Source organism: Lepidochelys kempii, chromosome 1 (assembly GCF_965140285.1).
Source record: "Lepidochelys kempii isolate rLepKem1 chromosome 1, rLepKem1.hap1, whole genome shotgun sequence".
NCBI lineage: Eukaryota > Metazoa > Chordata > Testudines > Cheloniidae > Lepidochelys > Lepidochelys kempii.
The window spans coordinates 113174866-113195543 of record NC_136380.1 but is presented as its reverse complement, the minus strand read 5'-3'; the positions used below and the strand labels follow the sequence as shown (position 1 = coordinate 113195543).

The window sequence follows — 20678 nt, the reverse complement described above, 5'->3', positions numbered from 1 at the left end:
AAAATCCGGTCAGTGCAGTGGGGCTAAGGCAAGCTCCTGACCTGCCGTGGCTCCACACGGCTCCTGGAAGCAGCGGCATGTCCACCCTCCGGCTTCTAAGTGTAGGGGCAACCAGGGAGCTCCACAGGCTGCCCCCGCCCCAAGCGCCAGCTCTATAGCTCCCACTGGCCGGGAACCGTGGCAATGGGAGCTGCGGGGTGGGTGCTGCTACATCGGATGGGGCAGCACAGAGCCACCTGGCTGTGCCTCCGCGTAGGAGCCAGAGGGTGGACATGCTGCTGCTTCCAGGAGCTGCCTGAGGTAAGCACCACCCAAAACCTACACTCCTGACCACCTCCCGTGCCCCAACCCCCTGCCCCAGCCCTGATCCCCCTTCTGTCCTCTGAACTCCTCTATCCCAGCCCGGAGCCCCCTCCAGCACCCCAAACTCCTCATTCCCAGCTCCACCCAAGAGTCTGCATTCCCAGCCAGAGCCCTCACCCCAACCCCCTGTCCCAGGCCTGGGTCCTCTCCTGTACCCCAACCCCCTCATCCCTGGCCCCACCCCAGAGCCCACACCCACAGCTGGGGCCCTCACCCCGTCCCGCATCCCAACCCACTGCCTCAGCCCGGAGCCCCCTCCCGCACCCTGAACTCATTTCTGGCCCCACCCTGGAGCCCGCACCCTCAGCCCTCATCCCCTCCTGCACCCCAACCCCCTGCCCTAGCCCTGTGGAAATGAGCAAGGGAGTGAGGGTGGGGAGAGCGAGCAACAGAGGGAGGGGAGGATTGAGTGAGCTGGAGCAGGGCCTTGGAGAAGGGGTGGGGCAGCGGTGTTCGGTTTTGTGCAAGTAGAAAGTTGGCAACCCTAAATATGGGGGGGGCAGAAGCGAGGAGTGGGGGGGCACATGCAGTCACATGCCGCTGCCCCCCATTTCCGTGAACGCAGAGCTGCCCAGCTGAAAAAGAAGGGTGCTGCTCAGCTCTGCTGACTTTGCAGCTGGATGCTGCCTTCTGGGTCCTAGTGTTGGTTGTGCTCCCCTTCTGTGTGCTTGGAGTCATCCTGTTTTTTGTACCACAGTGAGTGTTCATGGTGGGACAGGGCAGGGGGCGGGAAGAGGAATGGGATGGGGAGGGGATGGAGCAGTGAGGAAGGGGCATTGGATGGGGAAGAGAAGGGGATAGGAGAAGTGGGAGCCCAGCATGCAGCATCCCCGGGGCAGGAGCTGGGGCTCCCCCGTTAAACAGGCCCATCAAATCCCCACCCTGACAAACCCCACCTCCCCTACACCTGGAGCACCCCAATGAGTCCCAACCAGCTGCACCTGGACCTCCACCCCAAATGAACCCCATCTCCCCTGCCCCCAGACCCTGCTCCCCCCCGCTGAGCTCCCCACACCTAGACACCCCATGCTGAGCCCCAACCACCTTCACCTGGACACTGCTGCAGAGTTCTATTGCCCCTGCACCTGGAACCCCCCCCAATGAGTCCCTGTGCATCCAGATCCCCCACTGAGCCGCCCACATCCAGAACCCTCTTACCCCCACCTGGATCTCCCCACACTAAGTCCCTCTGCACTTGGATCCCGCTGCCAGACTGAGTCTGCCTGTCCATACCTGGTGTTTCTGGCGCAGAGGGGCAGGCCCACATGGTGTTTCTGGGGCAGGCCTGGCCCTTGCGCTGTGTCAGGGTCATGTGCAGCCTCACTGCTGAGTCCCTGTCCCGGGGTGGGCTGGTGGGATGCTGGAGGGTGATCTCCCACCTCCATGCAACCAGTGGCCTGTGCTCCCCTCTGCAATGCTGGAGCTTCCACATTTATTTATTGACAAATAAAATTTGTAGAATTTTAAAATATTGTGTGCAGAATTTTTTATTTTTTGATGCAGAATTCCCTCATGGGTTGCTGTGCAGCTGTGATGGTGGGACTACAAGGGGGGTGCTGGGCAGTTGGGTGGTCGGGGGGGAAGGGGGAAGTGCTGGCCATAGGGATCTGTGGTGGAGGTCTCTGGGCAAGGGGCACTGGGCATAAGGGCGGGGCACTGAACGGGGGGTGATGTGGCATGGGCCCACCCCCAAGGGGAAAGGGCACACTGGCAATGCAGGGCGGACCAGTGCGCTGCAGGTTTGTAAACAGTGCCCTTGTGCTGGGAAGCACGAAGCGGGGCCACTCCCACCGCACCATACCCTGTCTCACTGCCCCCAACCAGCCCCTCGCTCTGAGGACCGACCCTCCTGACCCCTGTGCCATGCCCCACAAATACGTTTGGCGCCAGGTCTACAAAAAGTTAATTTGATCCTGAGCTTGAAAACTTGTACTTTTCACCAAAAGAAGTTGACCCAATAAAAGATTATCTCATCTACACACTCTCTCTCATATCCTGATACCAACATGGCTACAACATTGCAAACTATCTTGCGTATATCAGAGAAGCAAATTGCAAAGGTATGTTGTAGAGGCTGCCTTAGACCTACCTGAATGTGCCCTGAAACCCATTGGTTGCTGAACACAATAAATTATTCATATCCTGATCTGCTTGGGCAGTCTTATGCTGGGAAGGAGTTTATGATCCTAATCCTATCCCACACACCACAAGTAATGTAGGGCAATTTGTGGATTAGTTTGATCCTATTTAGAAAATAAAATTAAGACCTCTTGACATTCAAAGTGTGGAGCTGAATTCCTTTCAAATGCACCTGCATTGCAAGGAAAAATGCAATATTAATCACCTAACTGAGATGGAAATCAGAAACCACTTTAAGACAGGATTTGAGGTAAACACGTAGGACATCTTATGGAATGTTGAATAAGGCGGCTAGAGGGTAAGAAAATTATTTTGCTAGCATTGCTTGATGGTAGATAATTCTCTGAGGAATTTGTTGCACTGACAAATGTCTCAGATCTCAAGAGATCCATCTACTTCACATCTTTATTAAGTAAGGATCTAGAAGCTCCAGTCTAGATTTCTCATTAGCTACTACCACTACCAGAGAGAGTCTGGTATTGGGTGAAAGTAAAAAGATATTCAAAATCCTTCTCAGGAATTCGATACGTAGAGTATGCCTGCTTTAAAGTTCGTATGAATTGAAGCTTGGGTTAACCCAAAGTCCCTACACAACTCCAGAATACCATTGTTTATGGGCATAACCACACATTCAGCTGTTTGGGCTGAAGAAAATTGAAAACCTGCAGATTTCTATAGAAATCTTGCAATTTCTTTTGATTCAAAAGATATACCTAGATACTACTGCAATGGTGGACTTATAAATAATATAAACAGGATATTTACTAGTTTAGACTTCATCCACCGCTCCCTCCCGCACCCCCAATGCATCAAACAAATTATGTCCTTTTTTTAAAAGCACTCCACAATTTAGCCCCACCCCATCTGACTCATTTTACTGCAATGTTGACTCCCACTTTTAATTCCACCAATGACTCAATCACCCACCTCTGCAACATGAACTTCTGTGCTTCTTCCCATGCTAAGCACCATGTATAGAAAATGCTCCCAATCAAAATCTGTCATCACCACCTTATCTTCTTTCAGCTCCCTCCTGAAAACTCACCTCCGCCATAATGCATATAGAAAACTGCCATCTGATAATGGCTAGGCCATGGTGAGCTGTGATCATTGCTACAGAAGGGCTAAGAACTGTGCAGACTGTTATGTTAGCCTGTCTCCATCACTCTGACCAAGCCCACTTGTTTCTCTTCTCCATCTGTCCAGTCCTTTAACTATAAGCTCTTTGAGGAAAGATATTGCCATTATTATATTTCTGTACAGTGTCTAGCACAATGGAACTCAACCCATGCTGTCCTTTCAGCTCTAGTGCTATACAAAAGTTAATAATTAATAGGTATGATAGTAGTAGTGATTTTGCTAAAATATTCCAAACACCAGTGAATTAAAAAGAGAGAGGCATACTTGCCTCTCGCTCAGCTTCTTTCAATATTGCTTCTTTCTCCTTGACTCTCTGCACAAACATCTGTCTCATCTCCTCCTCCTTCCGTTGCAATTCGCCAAAGAACTCATGCCTCTTAGCTTCATAGGTCTCCTGTAGACTGAAGTTAATAATTATATTAATAATATTAATATAAGTTAATAATAATAATAATGAAGTCCAGAGAATTTATAGTCTCTATCATATTGTTTGTAACATAAGGGAACATAAAGGAAGCATGTAAATACAGTTTGGCACATTACTTTAACAAGTAGTTCAACTCATGTACAAATCTCTCAAACTTCTCATATGCAAGTAATAAACAACCTTAAATAGAAGGAACTACTCCCTACACCTTTGTAGGTTTTGATCTTTCTAAGTAAACGTGTCTGGGTAGATTTAAAAAAACCTGACAAGAAGCCATTTACTGAGCTTATTTGAAGCACTTCAAATTACAGCAGTTTAGGACTGTTACAATTCTTGAAACGTGGAGTAGGAACACTCTCAATCTCCAATTTGTACGATTTTGGAGTTTACAAGAAAAGGAGGTGGCAGGACGCTCAAAAATGTTGGAAAAGGATAAGAGTTCTCTCACACTTACACAGACTGATCGTAATCAATGAAAACTTAGTGTCTCTGAAATGTTTAATCCGAGATGCTACTTTGCACATAACAGCTGTTAGACTGATTATGCCCCTATGAAAAAGCTATCCTTGGGGAAATAAGTAAAGTAAGAAGTCCCAACCTTAATGAAGGGAAATAATGTGACCCTCAAACAAAATATATAGAATTCTTTATGTGATTTCAAAATTGAATATCTGTGATAGTCATGTGGTTAAAGGTGATATCTGATTTTACAAGTACTTTGATATCCACAATATAGGCTTATTTCTTGAAATGTTTGAATTTCCTTAACAAAAAATATTTTTGTTAGTATGGTTTCAAAAAAATTAGTGTCTTCACAGAAGTGAACACATTTGAAGCTTACCATACTGATCTTTGAAATTATTAAGAGGGTTTAAAAAAAAAAATAGTTCAAGCCATCAAGCAAACACCTGGACACAAAACACAGAAGCAGGGTAACAACAACAAAACTGTTAATCAGATCATGTTGTTTTATTCCTGTACCCACACTTCAGTTCCCATCTTAAAAATAAGGACAACCTACCTATCTTTGTTATGTCACGCTTGGATGAAAAATACTCTTTCCAAAAAGTATCTGAATAAATCTTTTGTAAGACAGCAAAGTCTACGATAATTGAGTTGTGGGCCAGATCCTTAGCTGATATAGATAAGTCCATTTATTTTACACCAGCTGAGGACCTGGGCCTGTCTCTTACAGGAAATAATGCTGATGAGAAGTTTAATAAAAGGATCTTCGAAGTATTAGCAATGATTAAGGATAAGATTGTGTCACAAAGGTCACGGATTCCATGACTTTCAGAGACCTCAGTGACATTTTCTGCCTCAGCCTTGTGCCCTGGGGCAGCGGGGCTGGAGCTGCCAGCTGCTGGGGGTCCCACAGCTCCAAGCCACTGCAGGCAGCAGGGGTCCCAGATCTCTGAGCTGCCAGGGTGGCAGCAGGGGCCCCAGAACTGTCAGTTGCCATGGCAGTGGATGCTGGAGTTCCCCTCTTTCACTAGTGGGGCTTAGACTCTCATCCCCCCTCCCTGGGGCTTGGGCTTCAGTCGCTCCCCATGTCAGCACTCCCCATTATTTTTAGTAAAATCACAGACAGATTGCAGGCCTCTGTGAATTTCTGTTTATTGTCCACAACCTGTCAGTGACTTTTTAGTAAAAATAACCATGACAAAATCGTAATGTTGGCAATGATGTCCCTCTCTGTTCTGGTGCTGTGTGTGCCCTGTTTGCCTTTTTTACTATTTTTATTCTCTTTTCTAGCTGCATCTGGCATCTTTCCTCAGATATCAAGAGCAAGGTTCCTGGCTTCCTTCCAGGCTGCTGAAACACTGCATCAACATCTTTTTATTCATTAACTTATGTTCTTCCTTTTTGGCACATTAACAGATTTAAATCCTGTTCAGCTGTTACCACTCAAAGTAAGCTTCAGTATAAAAAGTTCGGCATCAGGAAAACTAAGAACTTGCTGATGTAGACGTTACAATAAACAAACAATTTCATCTCTTGTTATTTGTACTTAATTCTATGACAGTGGCAGGAAAGCTCCCCAATCCTAAATATCAATCCATTTTGAGTCAACGTAACACAAAGAATGACATCACCGGTGCTGACAGTCTATTCACTCCACTTTTTTCTTTCATCCTTCTATGAAAGTCTTGTTGCTGAATGTGGCAATTATTAAATCAGATGTTGTTCCTTCACTACTTTTTTTCCTCCACACATTCAGCACTTTGTTGCTTACTGCCTCATTGACTGCTGGGTGGTGGGACTGCAACATCCTTTCAGTGGGATAATGGCAGAGGGGGTTGATTCACCTCTTCTTACTCTAAAGCTCTCCCCAATTCACTACCAGGTAAGAGTCTGACACCACTAGTAAGTTAGTCAATGTGACAACACTACTTTCCTTCCTCTTCTCCTCTCCCAATGTGGGGTACAAGCATTGTGACAGAAGTAAGTTACTGTATCTCAGGCTATGTCTACACTACCGCGGTAGGTCAACCTTTGCTACACAACTCCAGCTATGTGAATAATGTAGCTGGAGTCGACGTACCTTAGGTCAAGTTACCGCAGGGTCTACATTTACCTTACTCTTTTCGTTGGGGGTAGAGTTCAGGGGTCGACTGGAGAGCGATCTGCAGTCAATTTGGCAGGTCTTTACTAGACCCACTAAATCGACCACCAGTGGAACGATCTCAAGAGCATCAAACCCCGCTGTAATGTAGACCTGCCCTAGGTACGGTGTGTTTTTTCAACCAAATGAACAGTCCATTTTTAAAAAAAAGTAACAGAAGCAACCATCTCAAGTCTCTCAGTACAAGCCAGCTTAATAAAAGAAAAGGCTGTTGGGAAGATTAATGAATTTATGTTTGTGAAATGTTTTGATACCATGCTATAATTTAAGTTCCTAGACAGATAGTTGTTGTTGACCTGCAGCTGGGGTATTTTTTAGAGCATTAAAAGTGTCAAATATAAGATAAGTCATCACTTGAACAGCTCAGATTTAGTGCTGGAATGGTGAAAGGTCAATAGTTTTATGAGATGAGACCAGGTCACTTCTTTAAAAATAAAAATCATCACCACAAGACTTTAATGCTATCTTCTTTCAAATTAAAAGAAATAGAGAAAATAAGGCACCTTTCCTAGAAATTCAGTCACTTAGATATATGTTGAAAATTATATTTATAGGAATAGTTCTGCAGAGAAAAATACTGGCTAAAATGGTATGCATCCATGAAGTTCACACAAAGAAGTCTGCCTTCAAGATACCAGATTTACCAAATAATCACTTATAAAAGTACTGTTGTTCTTTTTTCAGTTTGTTTCTAGAATATAGTATTGTTTTGCAAATCACAATGACAAAAACAGAACATGTAATAACTTCAAACCTCCCCACGTTTAATGTCAGCAGAACAATGATCTAAAAAGTGATTTATTTTAAGAGTGGTTTATATTTCATCAGAGTTTAAGTTGGCACTATACGTATCTAATGTAATTTTGTATACTGTGGTCAGTTAAATGCTTTTCAAAATGTACACAACACTGGCTCTGACATGCTTCATATAATGCACTCCAATTTTAAAATGAAAATCTAATACATGGATATTATCACCCTTTCTGTAAGAGGGGCTGTTGGGGGAAGGGGGTTTGAGACAAAGGCATTTATGTACAAGTAAGGTAGATAATTTTTAATATCTTACTAATACTCTTCACATACTTCACTATAGCACTACTACCTACCTTTCTACAGAAGTGTGGCTGTGAGATATAGACTTTTTGCTATCTGTGTAACCCTTTAGTAGAGGGACCCTAAAAACAAAGGTGCAAATCAATCAAGTTTTGCTCATGATCAATGAGCTTAATTTAAAAAGGCTTAGTAGGACACTTAATATTTCATCTCACGAAGATCAAATTTACAAGCTGATAAAAATATAAAGAGAGTGATCCAAATAACCTACCTTAAGAGTCATTCAGGTAACTTACTCCTCAGATATATTCTATTAATAAAACCCTGCATTTGACAGAAAGTTTTAGAATTCTTCAGTATCAAAAGCCAACATGAGTTATCATAGAATATCAGGGTTGGAAGGAACGTCAGGAGGTCATCTAGTCCAACCCCCTGCTCAAAGCAGGACCAATCCCCCAATTTTTGCCCCAGATCCCTAAATGGCCCCCTCAAGGACTGAGCTCACAACACTGGGTTTAGCAGGCCAATGCCCAAACCACTGAGCTATCCCTGCCCCCGGCACTACAGTTAACATTCTCAAGATTTAAACTCTGAAGATGGTGGCAAGGTGTTTTCAGGGAGTCCTTAGACTTACTATCCCAGAGGTTTCCTAAAGTTGACAACAGTGGACTTTCAGAACGTACCTAGGCGTTTACCCAAATAAAGGCCTGAACGAGAGGCAACCTGTATCTAAATGACTGGTTAAAGTTGGGGTTTAAGATCCTTTTAGCAATAATGGCTGTCATGATTTTATTGTTTTTATTCTTTACATATACACACAGCATAGCACTTTAAACAGAAGACGGGAATTCCCATAGAGGATCAGACCTATGATCCATCCAGTACAGTATCCCATCTATGACAGCAGCCAGCACCAGATACTTCAGGAGAAGGTGCAAGAAACCCCACAGTAGGCAGCTGAGAGATAGTCTGGCCCCCATGACAGTCTCATCCTTATTCCTAGTGGTTAGAGATTGGCTTAAACCCTGACATGAGAGGTTTTATAACCCTTCCAACACTTTTTTAAGCACTAACTGTAAACTCTGTATCAGTGGTTTTCAACCTTTTTTCATTTGCAGACCCCTAAAAAATTTCAAAAAGAACATGTGGACATCTTTGGAAATCTTAAGTCAGTTTGCAGATATCCAGGGCTCTGCAGATCACAGGTTGAAAACCACTGCTCTATATGGTTAGCAAGAACATCCAAACCCTCTTTGAACCGCAGTAATTTCGGACTTGGAAGACATCCTACTGTAATGAGCATTGTGGGGGGAAAATACTTCATTTTATCAGTTTTGATTTTGCCATCTATCAATGTCACTTAATTTCTCCTTGTACTTATGTTATGGCCTGGGACAACAGAATCTACTAATCAACCTTCTCTATACTTCTGTAATGTCCCTTTTTATTCATCTTCTTTTTATGGTAAACAATCCCAATCTTTCTTCACATGCTCCTAATTACTCTTGCTGCCCTTCTCTGAAACCCCTCAGAACAAGGACAAGTGCCTGCTCTGGGGAATATAAAATGTAACCTGACACCATGGCTTAAAAAAGGGTGATTAACCCAAGGAATAACTGGTTGCTCCAATTTTGGGCATTCTGTTCCCCTTAAAAGAAAATTAGCTGGGAAGCTTGTGAGACACACATGTTGTGAATGTAGAAAAATAAATAAAGAATAAGAAGAATAAAGAAGAAGAATAAAAAAAGATTAACTTCAATCCAAGAAAGTAAACAAACATCCATTTTACAAGCTGTATGTATCTTTCCCCATCTATGCAAACTAGTAGCGTATATTTTCAATGCTCCTGTGACAGTCAGTTTTCTTCCACCAAAGGATAAACATCACCTAAGGAAAGAATTTAGGAAATATCCTGGAGTAGGCCCTGACACAGCATTGGGTCAGCGAGCAGTGGACTGCATGAGGGATGCTTATTTGCTGTCAGCTAGCCTCCTACCATCTGCCAATGTGGGAACCAAAGGAAAGACTTAGGGCAATCACCAGCCAGGAATCACTTCACTCTGGACTCTGTCTGCACACACTTCTAGCTACAGCAGAGGAGAGAAGAGAGGAACAAACACTTCTGCTGGATTGTATACACAGTATAATATAATTCCACTCACAGATTTCCTACAAATTGATGAGGTACAAGTAATGATCATTTGTTTAAGTGGTAAATGGGCTTTAGGACAGTAATTTCACATTGAAAGCTCCAATAGCTCTGGTCAGTATTGTTTCTGCATTAATGGCCATATATAAACGGGGGCCTGACTATCACAACTTTTACTCCAAGGAAGTTGCAGGTGCTCTACACCTGTCAGATTCAGGCTCTGACTGATTATGACTGGAAGCAAGCAGAAAGACACTCATCTTTAAGAACAGCCTATCTAATTCAAGTACATGATACAAGTAGTATCCTGATAGCTTGCAAATCCACTCAATCATTTATTCTCTTCAAACAGCTACCATACAATTATCTCTCTCTCAACCTCTCCCCTCCTTCACTCATGAACTTTTAAATTCTGATTCCTTCAACAACTTGATTTCCAGACTGGTAACAGGTTGGCTAGTTTCAGGGCTAGTAAACAGAGTTATAACCACATGACCAAACCAATTATGTTTGATGAACCATGATGAACCATACACCCTACAAAGTGTTAGATGATAAATTCCAGTTTCTAAAACTGTATACCACACATCTCTGTTTAGACTGATGTTTGTTTAGTATACATCATTATATTTAGTAATACCCTTTTGGGATAGGGCCTCACACGTGAAGCTTATCTCATCATACACCTATGTGATTCATCTGATCTCTCTTTTCATACAAGTAGTCTTTTACAAGGCACATGTATAAGATTTATTGGGTAGACATCCTTAATTCAGATTAATACAATCTAAATTACAACCAGCTCCATTTAAATCCCTTGGAGATTAGGATATAGTGATTTGTTAGAATTCTATTATAAACAAAAAAAGTCTGGAATGCAGTTACAAATAAAACACAGTTACCTGTTCGTATTACTAAGCAAACTCACAGAGGACATTAGATGAGGAGGACTACTATATTTATTGGCCTACTTAACCATGAAACATTGTTATCTTTGCTCTCCATCCCTATTCCTTGTTACACCCACTTGTATCTTAAGTATGTTTCTAACTTTTCAATTTGGAATAGGGACCATTTTTTTCCAGGTTTTCTGAGAGGACCTAGCATGCTTTGGGGCACAATAATAATTCCACTGCCTTACATGCAATGGACACTTACCAGCATAGTTTTTCATACTAGACAATTTATGAAAACCAATTATGTTCTCTCTGCCTATGACCTCATCAGCAGTCCTGACAATACAAGACCTATTGCTGTTTCCCTGCAAAAGGAACAGTTCTGAACTAAAATTAAATTCAAAACTGATTATCAATCATACATTAGTGGTAACTATATGAGGGTATGTATTTATTAAATCATCAAAATGACATACATGAAACACCACAAAGCTCCTGATGCAGCAAAGCCAGCATATGATTCAAATATAGCAAAATTTTGCTACTTTACACTGACTGAGAAACCCGTTGCAGATCATCAAATTTGGCAAGTGAACAAACAATTATAAAACATCAGGGAAACTGACTTCCCTAAATGTACTTTGTTCATTTATTGAGTACAATTTAATTTTAATTATTTGTAGTAATACCTTACACTGCTAAATAGTAGTAAACGTACTAGAATATATTTTGTAAAAGTGTTGAAGTTTTAATAATTTAGCAACTCACTTTGTAAATACATTTTTGCTGAGAAGTGGCCAAGATGGTCATTTTTCTGAGAAATGACTGGGTTTGCAGTTTACTAAAGTGGGAATTATTGAGGTTCTACCGTATTGTGTTCTGTGGGGCAGAGCCACCCTTTTCCCCATATTGCTGATGGATTTAATTCCAATTAGTAGACTTTCTGTAGTTTATTCTATGTTTTGTGTAATAGTTCCATCAAATACTTTATGGATGATGTTACATTATTGGGCTGGCTGTATATCAAATTAATCCTCTGAATTCTTTTTTCTCATTATAAAGTTACGTAAATTTTCCTCCAGACAAACCAAGTGCTTTCTCTTTATCAATGTAATTCCTATTGTGGTACACAGCATGGAGAGAATGCATACAGACCCCGCTTGCTTACTTTTGTCACAATAAATCAGTTAGTTAATTCTTCTCTTTAAATTCTTTTACTGTACCTGTTTCCCTCCTTAAAAAACAATGGTGCCTTCATTAGTTGTGGCTAAGCATATCTAATTCATCTGTCACGACAGAGTATGCTCGTCATCAACCACAGGGTTCTCAGTAGGCTAGCTATTCAATAGGCCCCCAATACAACCACACAAAAATGGCAGTTATAGCTTTCTGTACTTCTGATTTCTTGTCAGAGAATCTAATTCCAATCAACATCCAGTGAGTAGAGTGTTAAAACATAGAGGTATAATGCTGCAACTTTAGGCCTGCAAATAGTTTGGTCAAGAATGATCTAATTCACTACATAGTGTCCTGATTGGAGGACAACTCAAGATTATCTAATCAAATGTTCTATACATGTGCAGTTACATTCAGATTTCTCTCATGGTAGTTGATGTTCTGCATTACCACCTGGTTGCTAGAGGTTTTTTGAAGGTCTTTAGACCTTTTGGAAAGTGCTCTCATATCCAGCACGATCATGTGTCAAATGAGTTCACTTGCCAGTATAATGCTAAAAACAGGTATTTGTTTAGTCAATGCCAAAAACTGTGTCGCCCTAAACATTAACATTTTGCAGTTCATATCTGTTGCTGCAGCTTTGTAGCTTCTTCTTGGAGGTGAAGATGAAAGCTGAGAATTTATGCAACTAGAAAAACTATTCTAAAACTAGTCGGAAAATGCGTTACTTTTTAGTATTAGTAATAACTGCGTAAAGATGGCCAGATATAAAAATATTAAATGATGAGTCAGAGCATTAAAAAACACTTAAGTTCCAGGATATTTTGCTGATTTATCATCTATTTTCCATTCCAGAGTTGGCCACCACTACTGCACAGCAGTAAATTGGCACTTCACAGATTTCCTCTCTCAATAGAATTTGACTACTAATTATAGACTGGGAGGAGAGAAAAATTGGCAGTTCAGGAGTCTACTTCTGGAAGAATTCTAACACATAATGTGCACGTACAAATGAAGCAGTCATACACGTAGAAAGAAGAGGCTACATAAAGAAAAAAAGATCAGAAAGTTAGAAAAGATAGAAAAATTGGGCAATAAAAATTATCAGGACTTGCTGTGCAAAGTGGGATTATACAAAAAAAAGCCTGTTTATAAGTAAGCTTTTTCTTTTTGCTCTTCATAATTACTTTTGGAATCGTCCATTAATTCTATGGTAGGCTATTTGGAGACAAATTTCTAATCTTTTTGGGTTAAGAAATGTAAAAAGTTAAAAGTAGTACCAGTGATTTTATAGGATTGAAATTATTTCTTCAATTATTTCTGACCATGCAGTCCAGCCATCCTGCCACTTCTGCATCAGATATGAATAACAGATGAGACAAAACAGCAAAGTTGTAAGTATAAGAAAAAGCAAGGTTACGCTGGAATTAGTTTCAAATGCAAGAAAAAAGAATAGAGAATAGTGTACATATATGTAGAAGAACATGGGCTGCCAAATGTGTTTTTGGAAGAAATAAGTCAAAATCCTCAGTTTTGGAACAAAGCATCAGTGATCTGTGAAAAATACAGAAATAGTCTGAGCTCCTCTAAAATAGTCACATCACACATGTAGTATACGGTGATGATGACTAGATAAAAATATTACAATTTCCTTGTATTACTGATATTTCCTTCAGACAGCACTATTTGTTTCTAGTGGTGGGTTAAATAATATAATTTTTCGTCCTTTCCCTCAGACTATAAAGGATTAGGGATGATAATGGAAGGAAGGAAGGAACTCAACATTCAAGCTAAAGGATTCACCCCCTTACCTGACTGGTTTGTTTTCAGGGCCTGTGTCTCTGAAGCCCATCTCTTCCAGTTTGCAGCGTCTATACAGCTCATAATGCCGTGCATGAGTCTGTTCTCTCAGGTCTTCCATATTTGTGCAAATAAGCATCTCACGAAGCTTTACAAAGTCACAGTGGTTCTCATTTTCCACTATTCAAGTAAATAATAATAGTGATATTGATCCATGATATACAAACAACTATACCGTAGAACAGTATTTTGAACAGCCTTGGTATTTTCTATTCAATTGGCTGATTAAGTTTTTTGGGGGTAAAACATCCCTAGTTTCTTTTACCCAGTTGCTGCCTTGTGATTTGTGATACATAATCCAAGCATTAAGTAGAAACATGGTTTAGCAGATTCCATTATTTTTCTTTTCATGACTCCCTATTTGAATCTACAAAAGAAATTACTTTCTCTCTCCTCTGTTCTGATATAAAAACCTTGTAACATTTGGTAATGCCAGCTGCACCTTTACAATGCAACAACATAACTAATCACCACATCCAGGATCTGATGGCCTGATTTTCTGTGACGCTCAGCACTCATAAATCTCATTTGTGTTGATGGGACCTGGAGGATCAAGCCATGAATTTTTTGGATCAGTTAGTCTACCAATCTGGCATCAGTAGCCAGCATCAGCCCACTTAATATTAAAACAAATACTTCTGCAACTTGAGTGGGTTTTATAATGAAAACAACATTCATATACTTGTGAAAAATACTATTAAAAATTCAGATTTTACCTTGAACAATGCCCCAAGGGTACTGTCGAGCTTTCACCATTTTGTTTCCAACCTTCATTTCCTCCATACTCCCCACTACAGCAAATGGTAAATGTCCCTGTAAAACAGTCAAAGCAATTCAGTCTTATCTCCCAGTATTCTTACATAAGAACTGGAAAACAATACTTGAAAATTAAATCAGAGAAACAACAAGCATTTGGAGACAAATAAACACATTATAACTACAGGTCAGTTTCACATAGAGAATCCATTTAAAAAGAGCAATAGCTAGTCAAATCCTGGCCTGCTCTGGAGCTTCAACGGAGGGCTGCACATGTCACAAGGACTCCTAGGGTTCTCAAATCCAATACAGTCCTCATAGACTGCTACAATAAAAGGAGTTTGAGGTAGTTGCCCCTCATGCATCAATTTCTATTGGAAAAGGCCAGCAGACAGTTGCTCTATCTGGGATACAGCCTTCCTCAAAGCAAAACAGGCATCTTCAGCATCCACCAGTGACAGACATGAGGCCACTACAGGAAGTGCAGTGCTTGAGGCCTGAGATCTTGCTCATGCCACATGCTCAGACAGCCATGAGATGGGAAATGCTGCCTCAACACTGAATGACTGCTCCACAACTAAACCTGAAGAAAAAGTACTGCTAACTGGGAAGAAAGTTATTAGAGTAACACAAAGCTTTCCTCAAAACTAGGAATTCTTTTCTTTCTGTCAGAATAATCCAAGCCAGGGTACCAGACATTACAGCATTCCGACTCCCTGGCACAAGTGATAACGGGGAACCAACTGGTGGCTTGGGCTGCACACCCATTTACGTCCTTGGACACATGAAACCCCCAACAGCACTGCTTGTCAAATGTTCTGACCAGCAGATACAAGATCCATATACACCAACAGCAGGATCCCCCATGGACAGTACTGCAAGAAGAAAAACCTAGTTTTCGCTCAAATTTAGTTTAAGGTGATGAATACCACCAACTGATAGAAGAACAGGGGGATTTTGGCAGGGAGGGGACCCAGACAAGATAAGTGTCTCTAAATTTTTCCTTAAGTAGCTCATAAAAAGACAAATGTAAATATCCAACTTGCTACAATACAAAACCCTATTGGCCTCAAGAAGAAAATGCAAGAAAAAGCAAGAACACTGGTAAAGAAGATACTTTAATACTGGAATATCAGACATTCTTTCAAATGTATGCAACATACTTACATTCATGGTGGCATTAATTTTAGAAATGGTTTCATCATCTGTTGGAAACTGGTATATCTGGACCCCATTACTAACCAATTCACTCATGAGTTTGATTTTAAACTTCTGTAGTTCAGTTTTAGAAATGGTGTCTGCTTTGGCTATGACTGGTATAATGTTCACCTATTAAATGATATAAACATGAGATGTGTAAAGGCTTTGTTTTCAAGCCTGTAAGTTTTATACGTTGAAATATTCAGTTTCCCATAACATCTGAATTAATTTCTAACAAGCTTTCCAGTGACTCTTATGAGAATGGTTTCATTCAAAAGCCAACAAACTAATAATAAACACTGTGTACATTTCCAAAGTGAATACTTTGAACATCATAATAAAGCAGTAATGTATTACCTAATAATCCCACCAAAACAGAGCTGATCAGAGAACAAAAGTGAGTAGAAGAAAGGTATTATAATCCTACTAGAAAGAAAGCAAACCTCCATCACCATTCAAAGACAACCATAAGGAAAAGAACAGCAATATACACAAAGCTACCAGCTACAATATATATAATTTTACTAAGATACTAAATCCAAAGTTAAGAAAAAATTATATTAACACTGTATACTCTAGCTATTTCTCTATGCCTATAAAATAGCAAATTTGTTGTTTTCTCCTTGTTGGTACCCTAAAAGTCTGCTGTGCTGTTAGATACAAGTATTTAACTTTGCTCTGCTGGGGAATGTTCTTACAGTTTTATGGTTCAGAGGTCAAGCATAAAAACAATCTGAACACACCAGCTCCAGGAGTTTGACAGTACCACAAAGCTGCCAGCCATCATACATCAGAGGAGATTTCCAGTCATTGCCAAATCAGATTTCTCAATATAGCATGTTGCACTGCCAATCATAAAACCTTTTTAGAGAGGCAAGAAGCAGCACTCTGTGTAGCTCGAAAGCTTGTCTCTCACCAACTAAAGTTGGTTCAGTAAGAGATATTACCTCGCCCATGTTTTCTCTCCAATTTCCTAGGACCAACATAGCTACACCACTACATAAAACCTTCTTGTCAATTTAATATTTAATTTATAGGAAAAGCATGAGATTTATACTGATGGTTGTGGAACATATTTTATATGGCAGAAAAAATTAAAAACATTGAGGTGGCAAAACTGAGAACTAAAAAGTTAGGAAATGCCAGAAATAAGGTTACCTGTGCATCCTTAATTTGTCCCCCCATGCATATACATTATGATGCAGTCTTTAATTACATGATCACATATCATTTCTTCCACAGGACCCCTGCCTCATTCAGTACATAGGATGGACCTGCTCTAGGGATGAATCAGGGTTGTGTAGTAAAGGAAGGTACTGCCTCATTTTCTGCAGAAGCTGGGAGGTGTGTAGACAACGAGGCAAGGGACTGAGGGAAGATAAAGGATGATCTCATAGTTAAGGCACTTGACTGCTGCCCTGGTGAATTGGATTCTATTGCTGCCTTTGCCACACAGTTCCTATGTAAGGCTAGTTGAATCACTTAAACCAAATTTTTCACAAGAGGTCACTAAATGTTTCCCTCATTTTCTGGGGCCCAACTTGAGACCCTGTGGCCTGATTTGTAGAAGTGCTGAGTAATCACAAGTACGACTGAAGTCAATGGGAACAGTGCTTTGAACATTTAAAGTGATATATAATGCTATGTACTCTGAATAATCAGATCCCAAGTGTCAGCCTGGACACCCAAAATTAGTTGATACTTTTTAATCTTAATTTCTCTACACTTCAATTCCCCATCTCCAAATGGGGGAAATAGCCCCTCATCTTACCTGGGTGTTATGAAGATAAATTGTCTGTGAAGCACTCAGATATTATAGTGACGAGCACCATAGACAAGTCCATGAGGAAATTAATAATGCTGGATTGAGAGCAAGGTCTGAAAAGTTTGCAGTAAGTAAGGAGGCCTGGGGCCATACATTGAACAATGAGGAGAAAACAAAATACAGTAACTCCTCGCTTAATGTTGTAGTTATGTTCCTGAAAAATGCGACTTTAAGTGAAACGATGTTAAGCGAATCCAATTTCCCCATAAGAATTAATATAAATACGGGGGCTAGGTTCCAGGGAAATTTTTTTCACCAGTCAAAAGACTATATATATAATACACACACAATAAGTTTTAAACAAAAAATTTGATACTAAACACAGCAATGATGATTGTGAAACTTGGTTGAGGTGGTGAAGTCAGAGGGTGGAAGAGGGTGGGATATTTCCCAGGGAATGCCTTACTACTAAATGATGAACCAGCACTCGATTGAGCCCTGAAGGGTTAACAAATTGTTGTTAATGTAGCCTCACACCCTACAAGGCAGCACAAATGAAGGGAGGGGAGACAACATGGCAGACAGAGGCAGAGACACAGAGAGAGAGAGAGAGACACGCATTGCCCCTTTAAGTACGCATTGCCCCTTTAAGTACGCTGACCCCACACTAAGTACACTGCCTTTTAAAGTAGATCAGCAAGTTGAGATAGCAGCTGCTGCCACCAAGCTCCCTCCGTCCTGAGCCCCCTTGTGTGTCCCCCTGCTCTGTAGAGACAGGGTAAGTAGGGGGCAGGAGCAGGGGGAGAGAGACATCCTGACATTAGCCTCCCCCCCACACACACACAGCAAGCAGGAGGCTCGGGGAGCAGCTCCAAGGCAAAGGGCAGGAGCAGCACATGGCAGCAGGGGGAGGGACAGCTGAACTGCCAGCAATTGATAGCCTGCTGGGCGGCTGCCAAACAGGGAACTTAGAGGAGAGTGGGGAGCTAATGGAGGGCTGCCAGTCCACTCTGGTTCCAAGCCCCCACCAGCTAGCTGCAAAGGGCTGCTCCTTCTGCAAGCAGTGGACAAAGCAGGCAGCTGCCAAACAATGTTATAAGGGAGCACTGCGCAACTTTAAACGAGAATGTTCCCTAATTGATCAGTAACGAAACAACGTTAACCAGGATGACTTTAAGTGAAGAGTTACTGTATTGAATACGACTCATTAAATGACCATTCTCTATTCTGTGCACTGAATGAGACTACCCTAATTAGCATATGATATTGTCATGATTTTGTCACAGAGATTGTGAAATCCTGGAAATGGCTGTAAAACACACATCTGATTAGGCCCCCAACCTGAGTGATGTTAACAACCTGATGCACAGGGTCACGGCGCAATTCGTGTCTGGCTCATGTGCCCTTCTACAGATGAAGACAGAGGATCAGGCGAGCCAAACTTAAGTGACACTATGACCCCATGTGCCAGGTCACAAGCCCCAGAGCTGGGCCCACCCGTATGGGACAGGAGCTGCCACTGTGGGGTTAGCTTGCTCTCCAACAGCCCTACTGGGTCATACTTTTTAGCAGCCCCATTATACTCTTGAATATGCTGACAAAGTGAATACTATATTTGGCGATTTTTCCCATGATTTACTGTTTTTTCCCCCACACACCTCTGCTGTGAAACTTTCTAAAAACATCCCTGCCAAAATCATAGTCTGAATCATAACGCATATGCACAAGGGGGAACAAATTAAGACTGCACAGTCAACCTTAACTCTGGCATTTTCCTTGACTCTGCAAACAATGTGCTTGTAACTTAGGTATTTTTGTACATAATATCTTAGGTTTTTTTCCTTATTAAAAAAAACTGGATAAACAAACTCCATTATGTGACATCATATTGAAACCCACGTCAGCAAGTTTGGAATCTTTAGATCCACCACACAGACCTCAGCCACTTGAGCTAATGGAGTAACTGATAGCAATAGTAGGTTGTCATCTTCTAAGTGGACCAGCACTAAATAGAGATGGGACATTTTGCCAGTCCATTTCAAAGATGTTTGCTAACAGCATAGGAATGGTGAGACTCAAGAATCTTCCATTCCAGGCTCAGGAGAAGAGTGCACTCTATTTGGCACAGGCTCTTCTGCCCATTCACCCCAAATTTGGCCCTTCTGCCATGTACCATCCAATTTGTCCCTTTCCCACCTCTGGCTCCTCATCCCAGTCCCATTCTTCTCATCTAGCTAGTCCCAATCTCCATGCCTCAGGCTTCTGATTCCATTCCCAGGCTCCTTGCCCAACAAGCCCTTGACTCTGGACTCTCCATTCCAGTTCCACTCTCCCCCCACTCCCAGTCTCCTTGCACAGAAAGTCCCAGTTCTCCTTCTCTGAGCTCCTCATCTCATCCCACCAGTATGGAGTCACCCCCACCCGGATTATAGTCCCAGTCTCTCTCCCTTATCTCCTCCTCTAATCTCAGTGGCCACCTCACTTTCTTGTCCCAGTTTCTTTGGCCAACCAGTCCCAGTTCTCCTACAGCACCCTGGCTTGATCATATCTGCCTCTCTCCCCCACACTGGTTTCCAATCTCATTCTTCTTGTCCAGATAGTACCAGTCTGCCACCCAACTCCTCATCTGATCTCTGTCTTCCCACTGGTCCCTAGTCCCCACGCACCTTCCATTTCCTTTCCAGACAATACCCCATACTCCCTCTCACGTATCACCTCTTCCTTCTCTGCATTCACACCAAGTAATTTTCTCCTCCATGTTGCATGGGAGCCAGCAAGGGGGTCATGGAGAGCACAGGAGAGACAGGCTCCCTGCTCTCTGTTTCTGATCCTGGATTCAGCCCAGCCTACTGCAGTCCAGAGCTGCAATTGCAAAGAAAGTACCGCTTAGCCACAGGCTGCAGCATGACCAGCATGGATGGAATCTTTGGAGAATTTAGCTACCAAGTTCAAGCAAGTCTCTACTGAGCATGTGCAAACTCTAATTTTTCAAAACTTTATCACTTGGCTAAATGTGGGCAGATTTTCACAGGAAAAACAAAAAGCAAATCCTTGATACAAAAACCAACCTCATACTGAATTTGAAGTCTCTGCTGCAAAGCATAGGGATGCTAGAGAGTCTCAAAGAA

General features: G+C 41.8%; 1 protein-coding gene across 6 annotated transcripts in view; it reads right to left on the bottom strand.

Annotated features, from left to right (window-relative positions):
- Positions 1-20678, bottom strand: part of SEPTIN10 (septin 10) — a 69140-nt gene that overhangs the window by 28326 nt on the left and 20136 nt on the right. For 4 of the 6 annotated variants that reach the window (XR_012159731.2, XM_073350858.2, XM_073350838.2 and 1 more), the window contains exons 5-9: positions 15753-15914; positions 14546-14642; positions 13781-13949; positions 7802-7870; positions 3911-4043 (exon numbers count right to left, since the gene is read on the bottom strand). Coding sequence is in view for 5 of the 6 variants with exons in the window: in XM_073350858.2 (XP_073206959.1) it covers positions 3911-4043; positions 7802-7870; positions 13781-13949; positions 14546-14642; positions 15753-15914 (630 nt within the window). In the remaining variant the exon portion in view is untranslated. The remainder of the gene's footprint in view (positions 1-3910; positions 4044-7801; positions 7871-13780; positions 13950-14545; positions 14643-15752; positions 15915-20678) is intronic. The other 2 variants (XM_073350820.2, XM_073350847.2) reach the window with 1 other exon arrangement.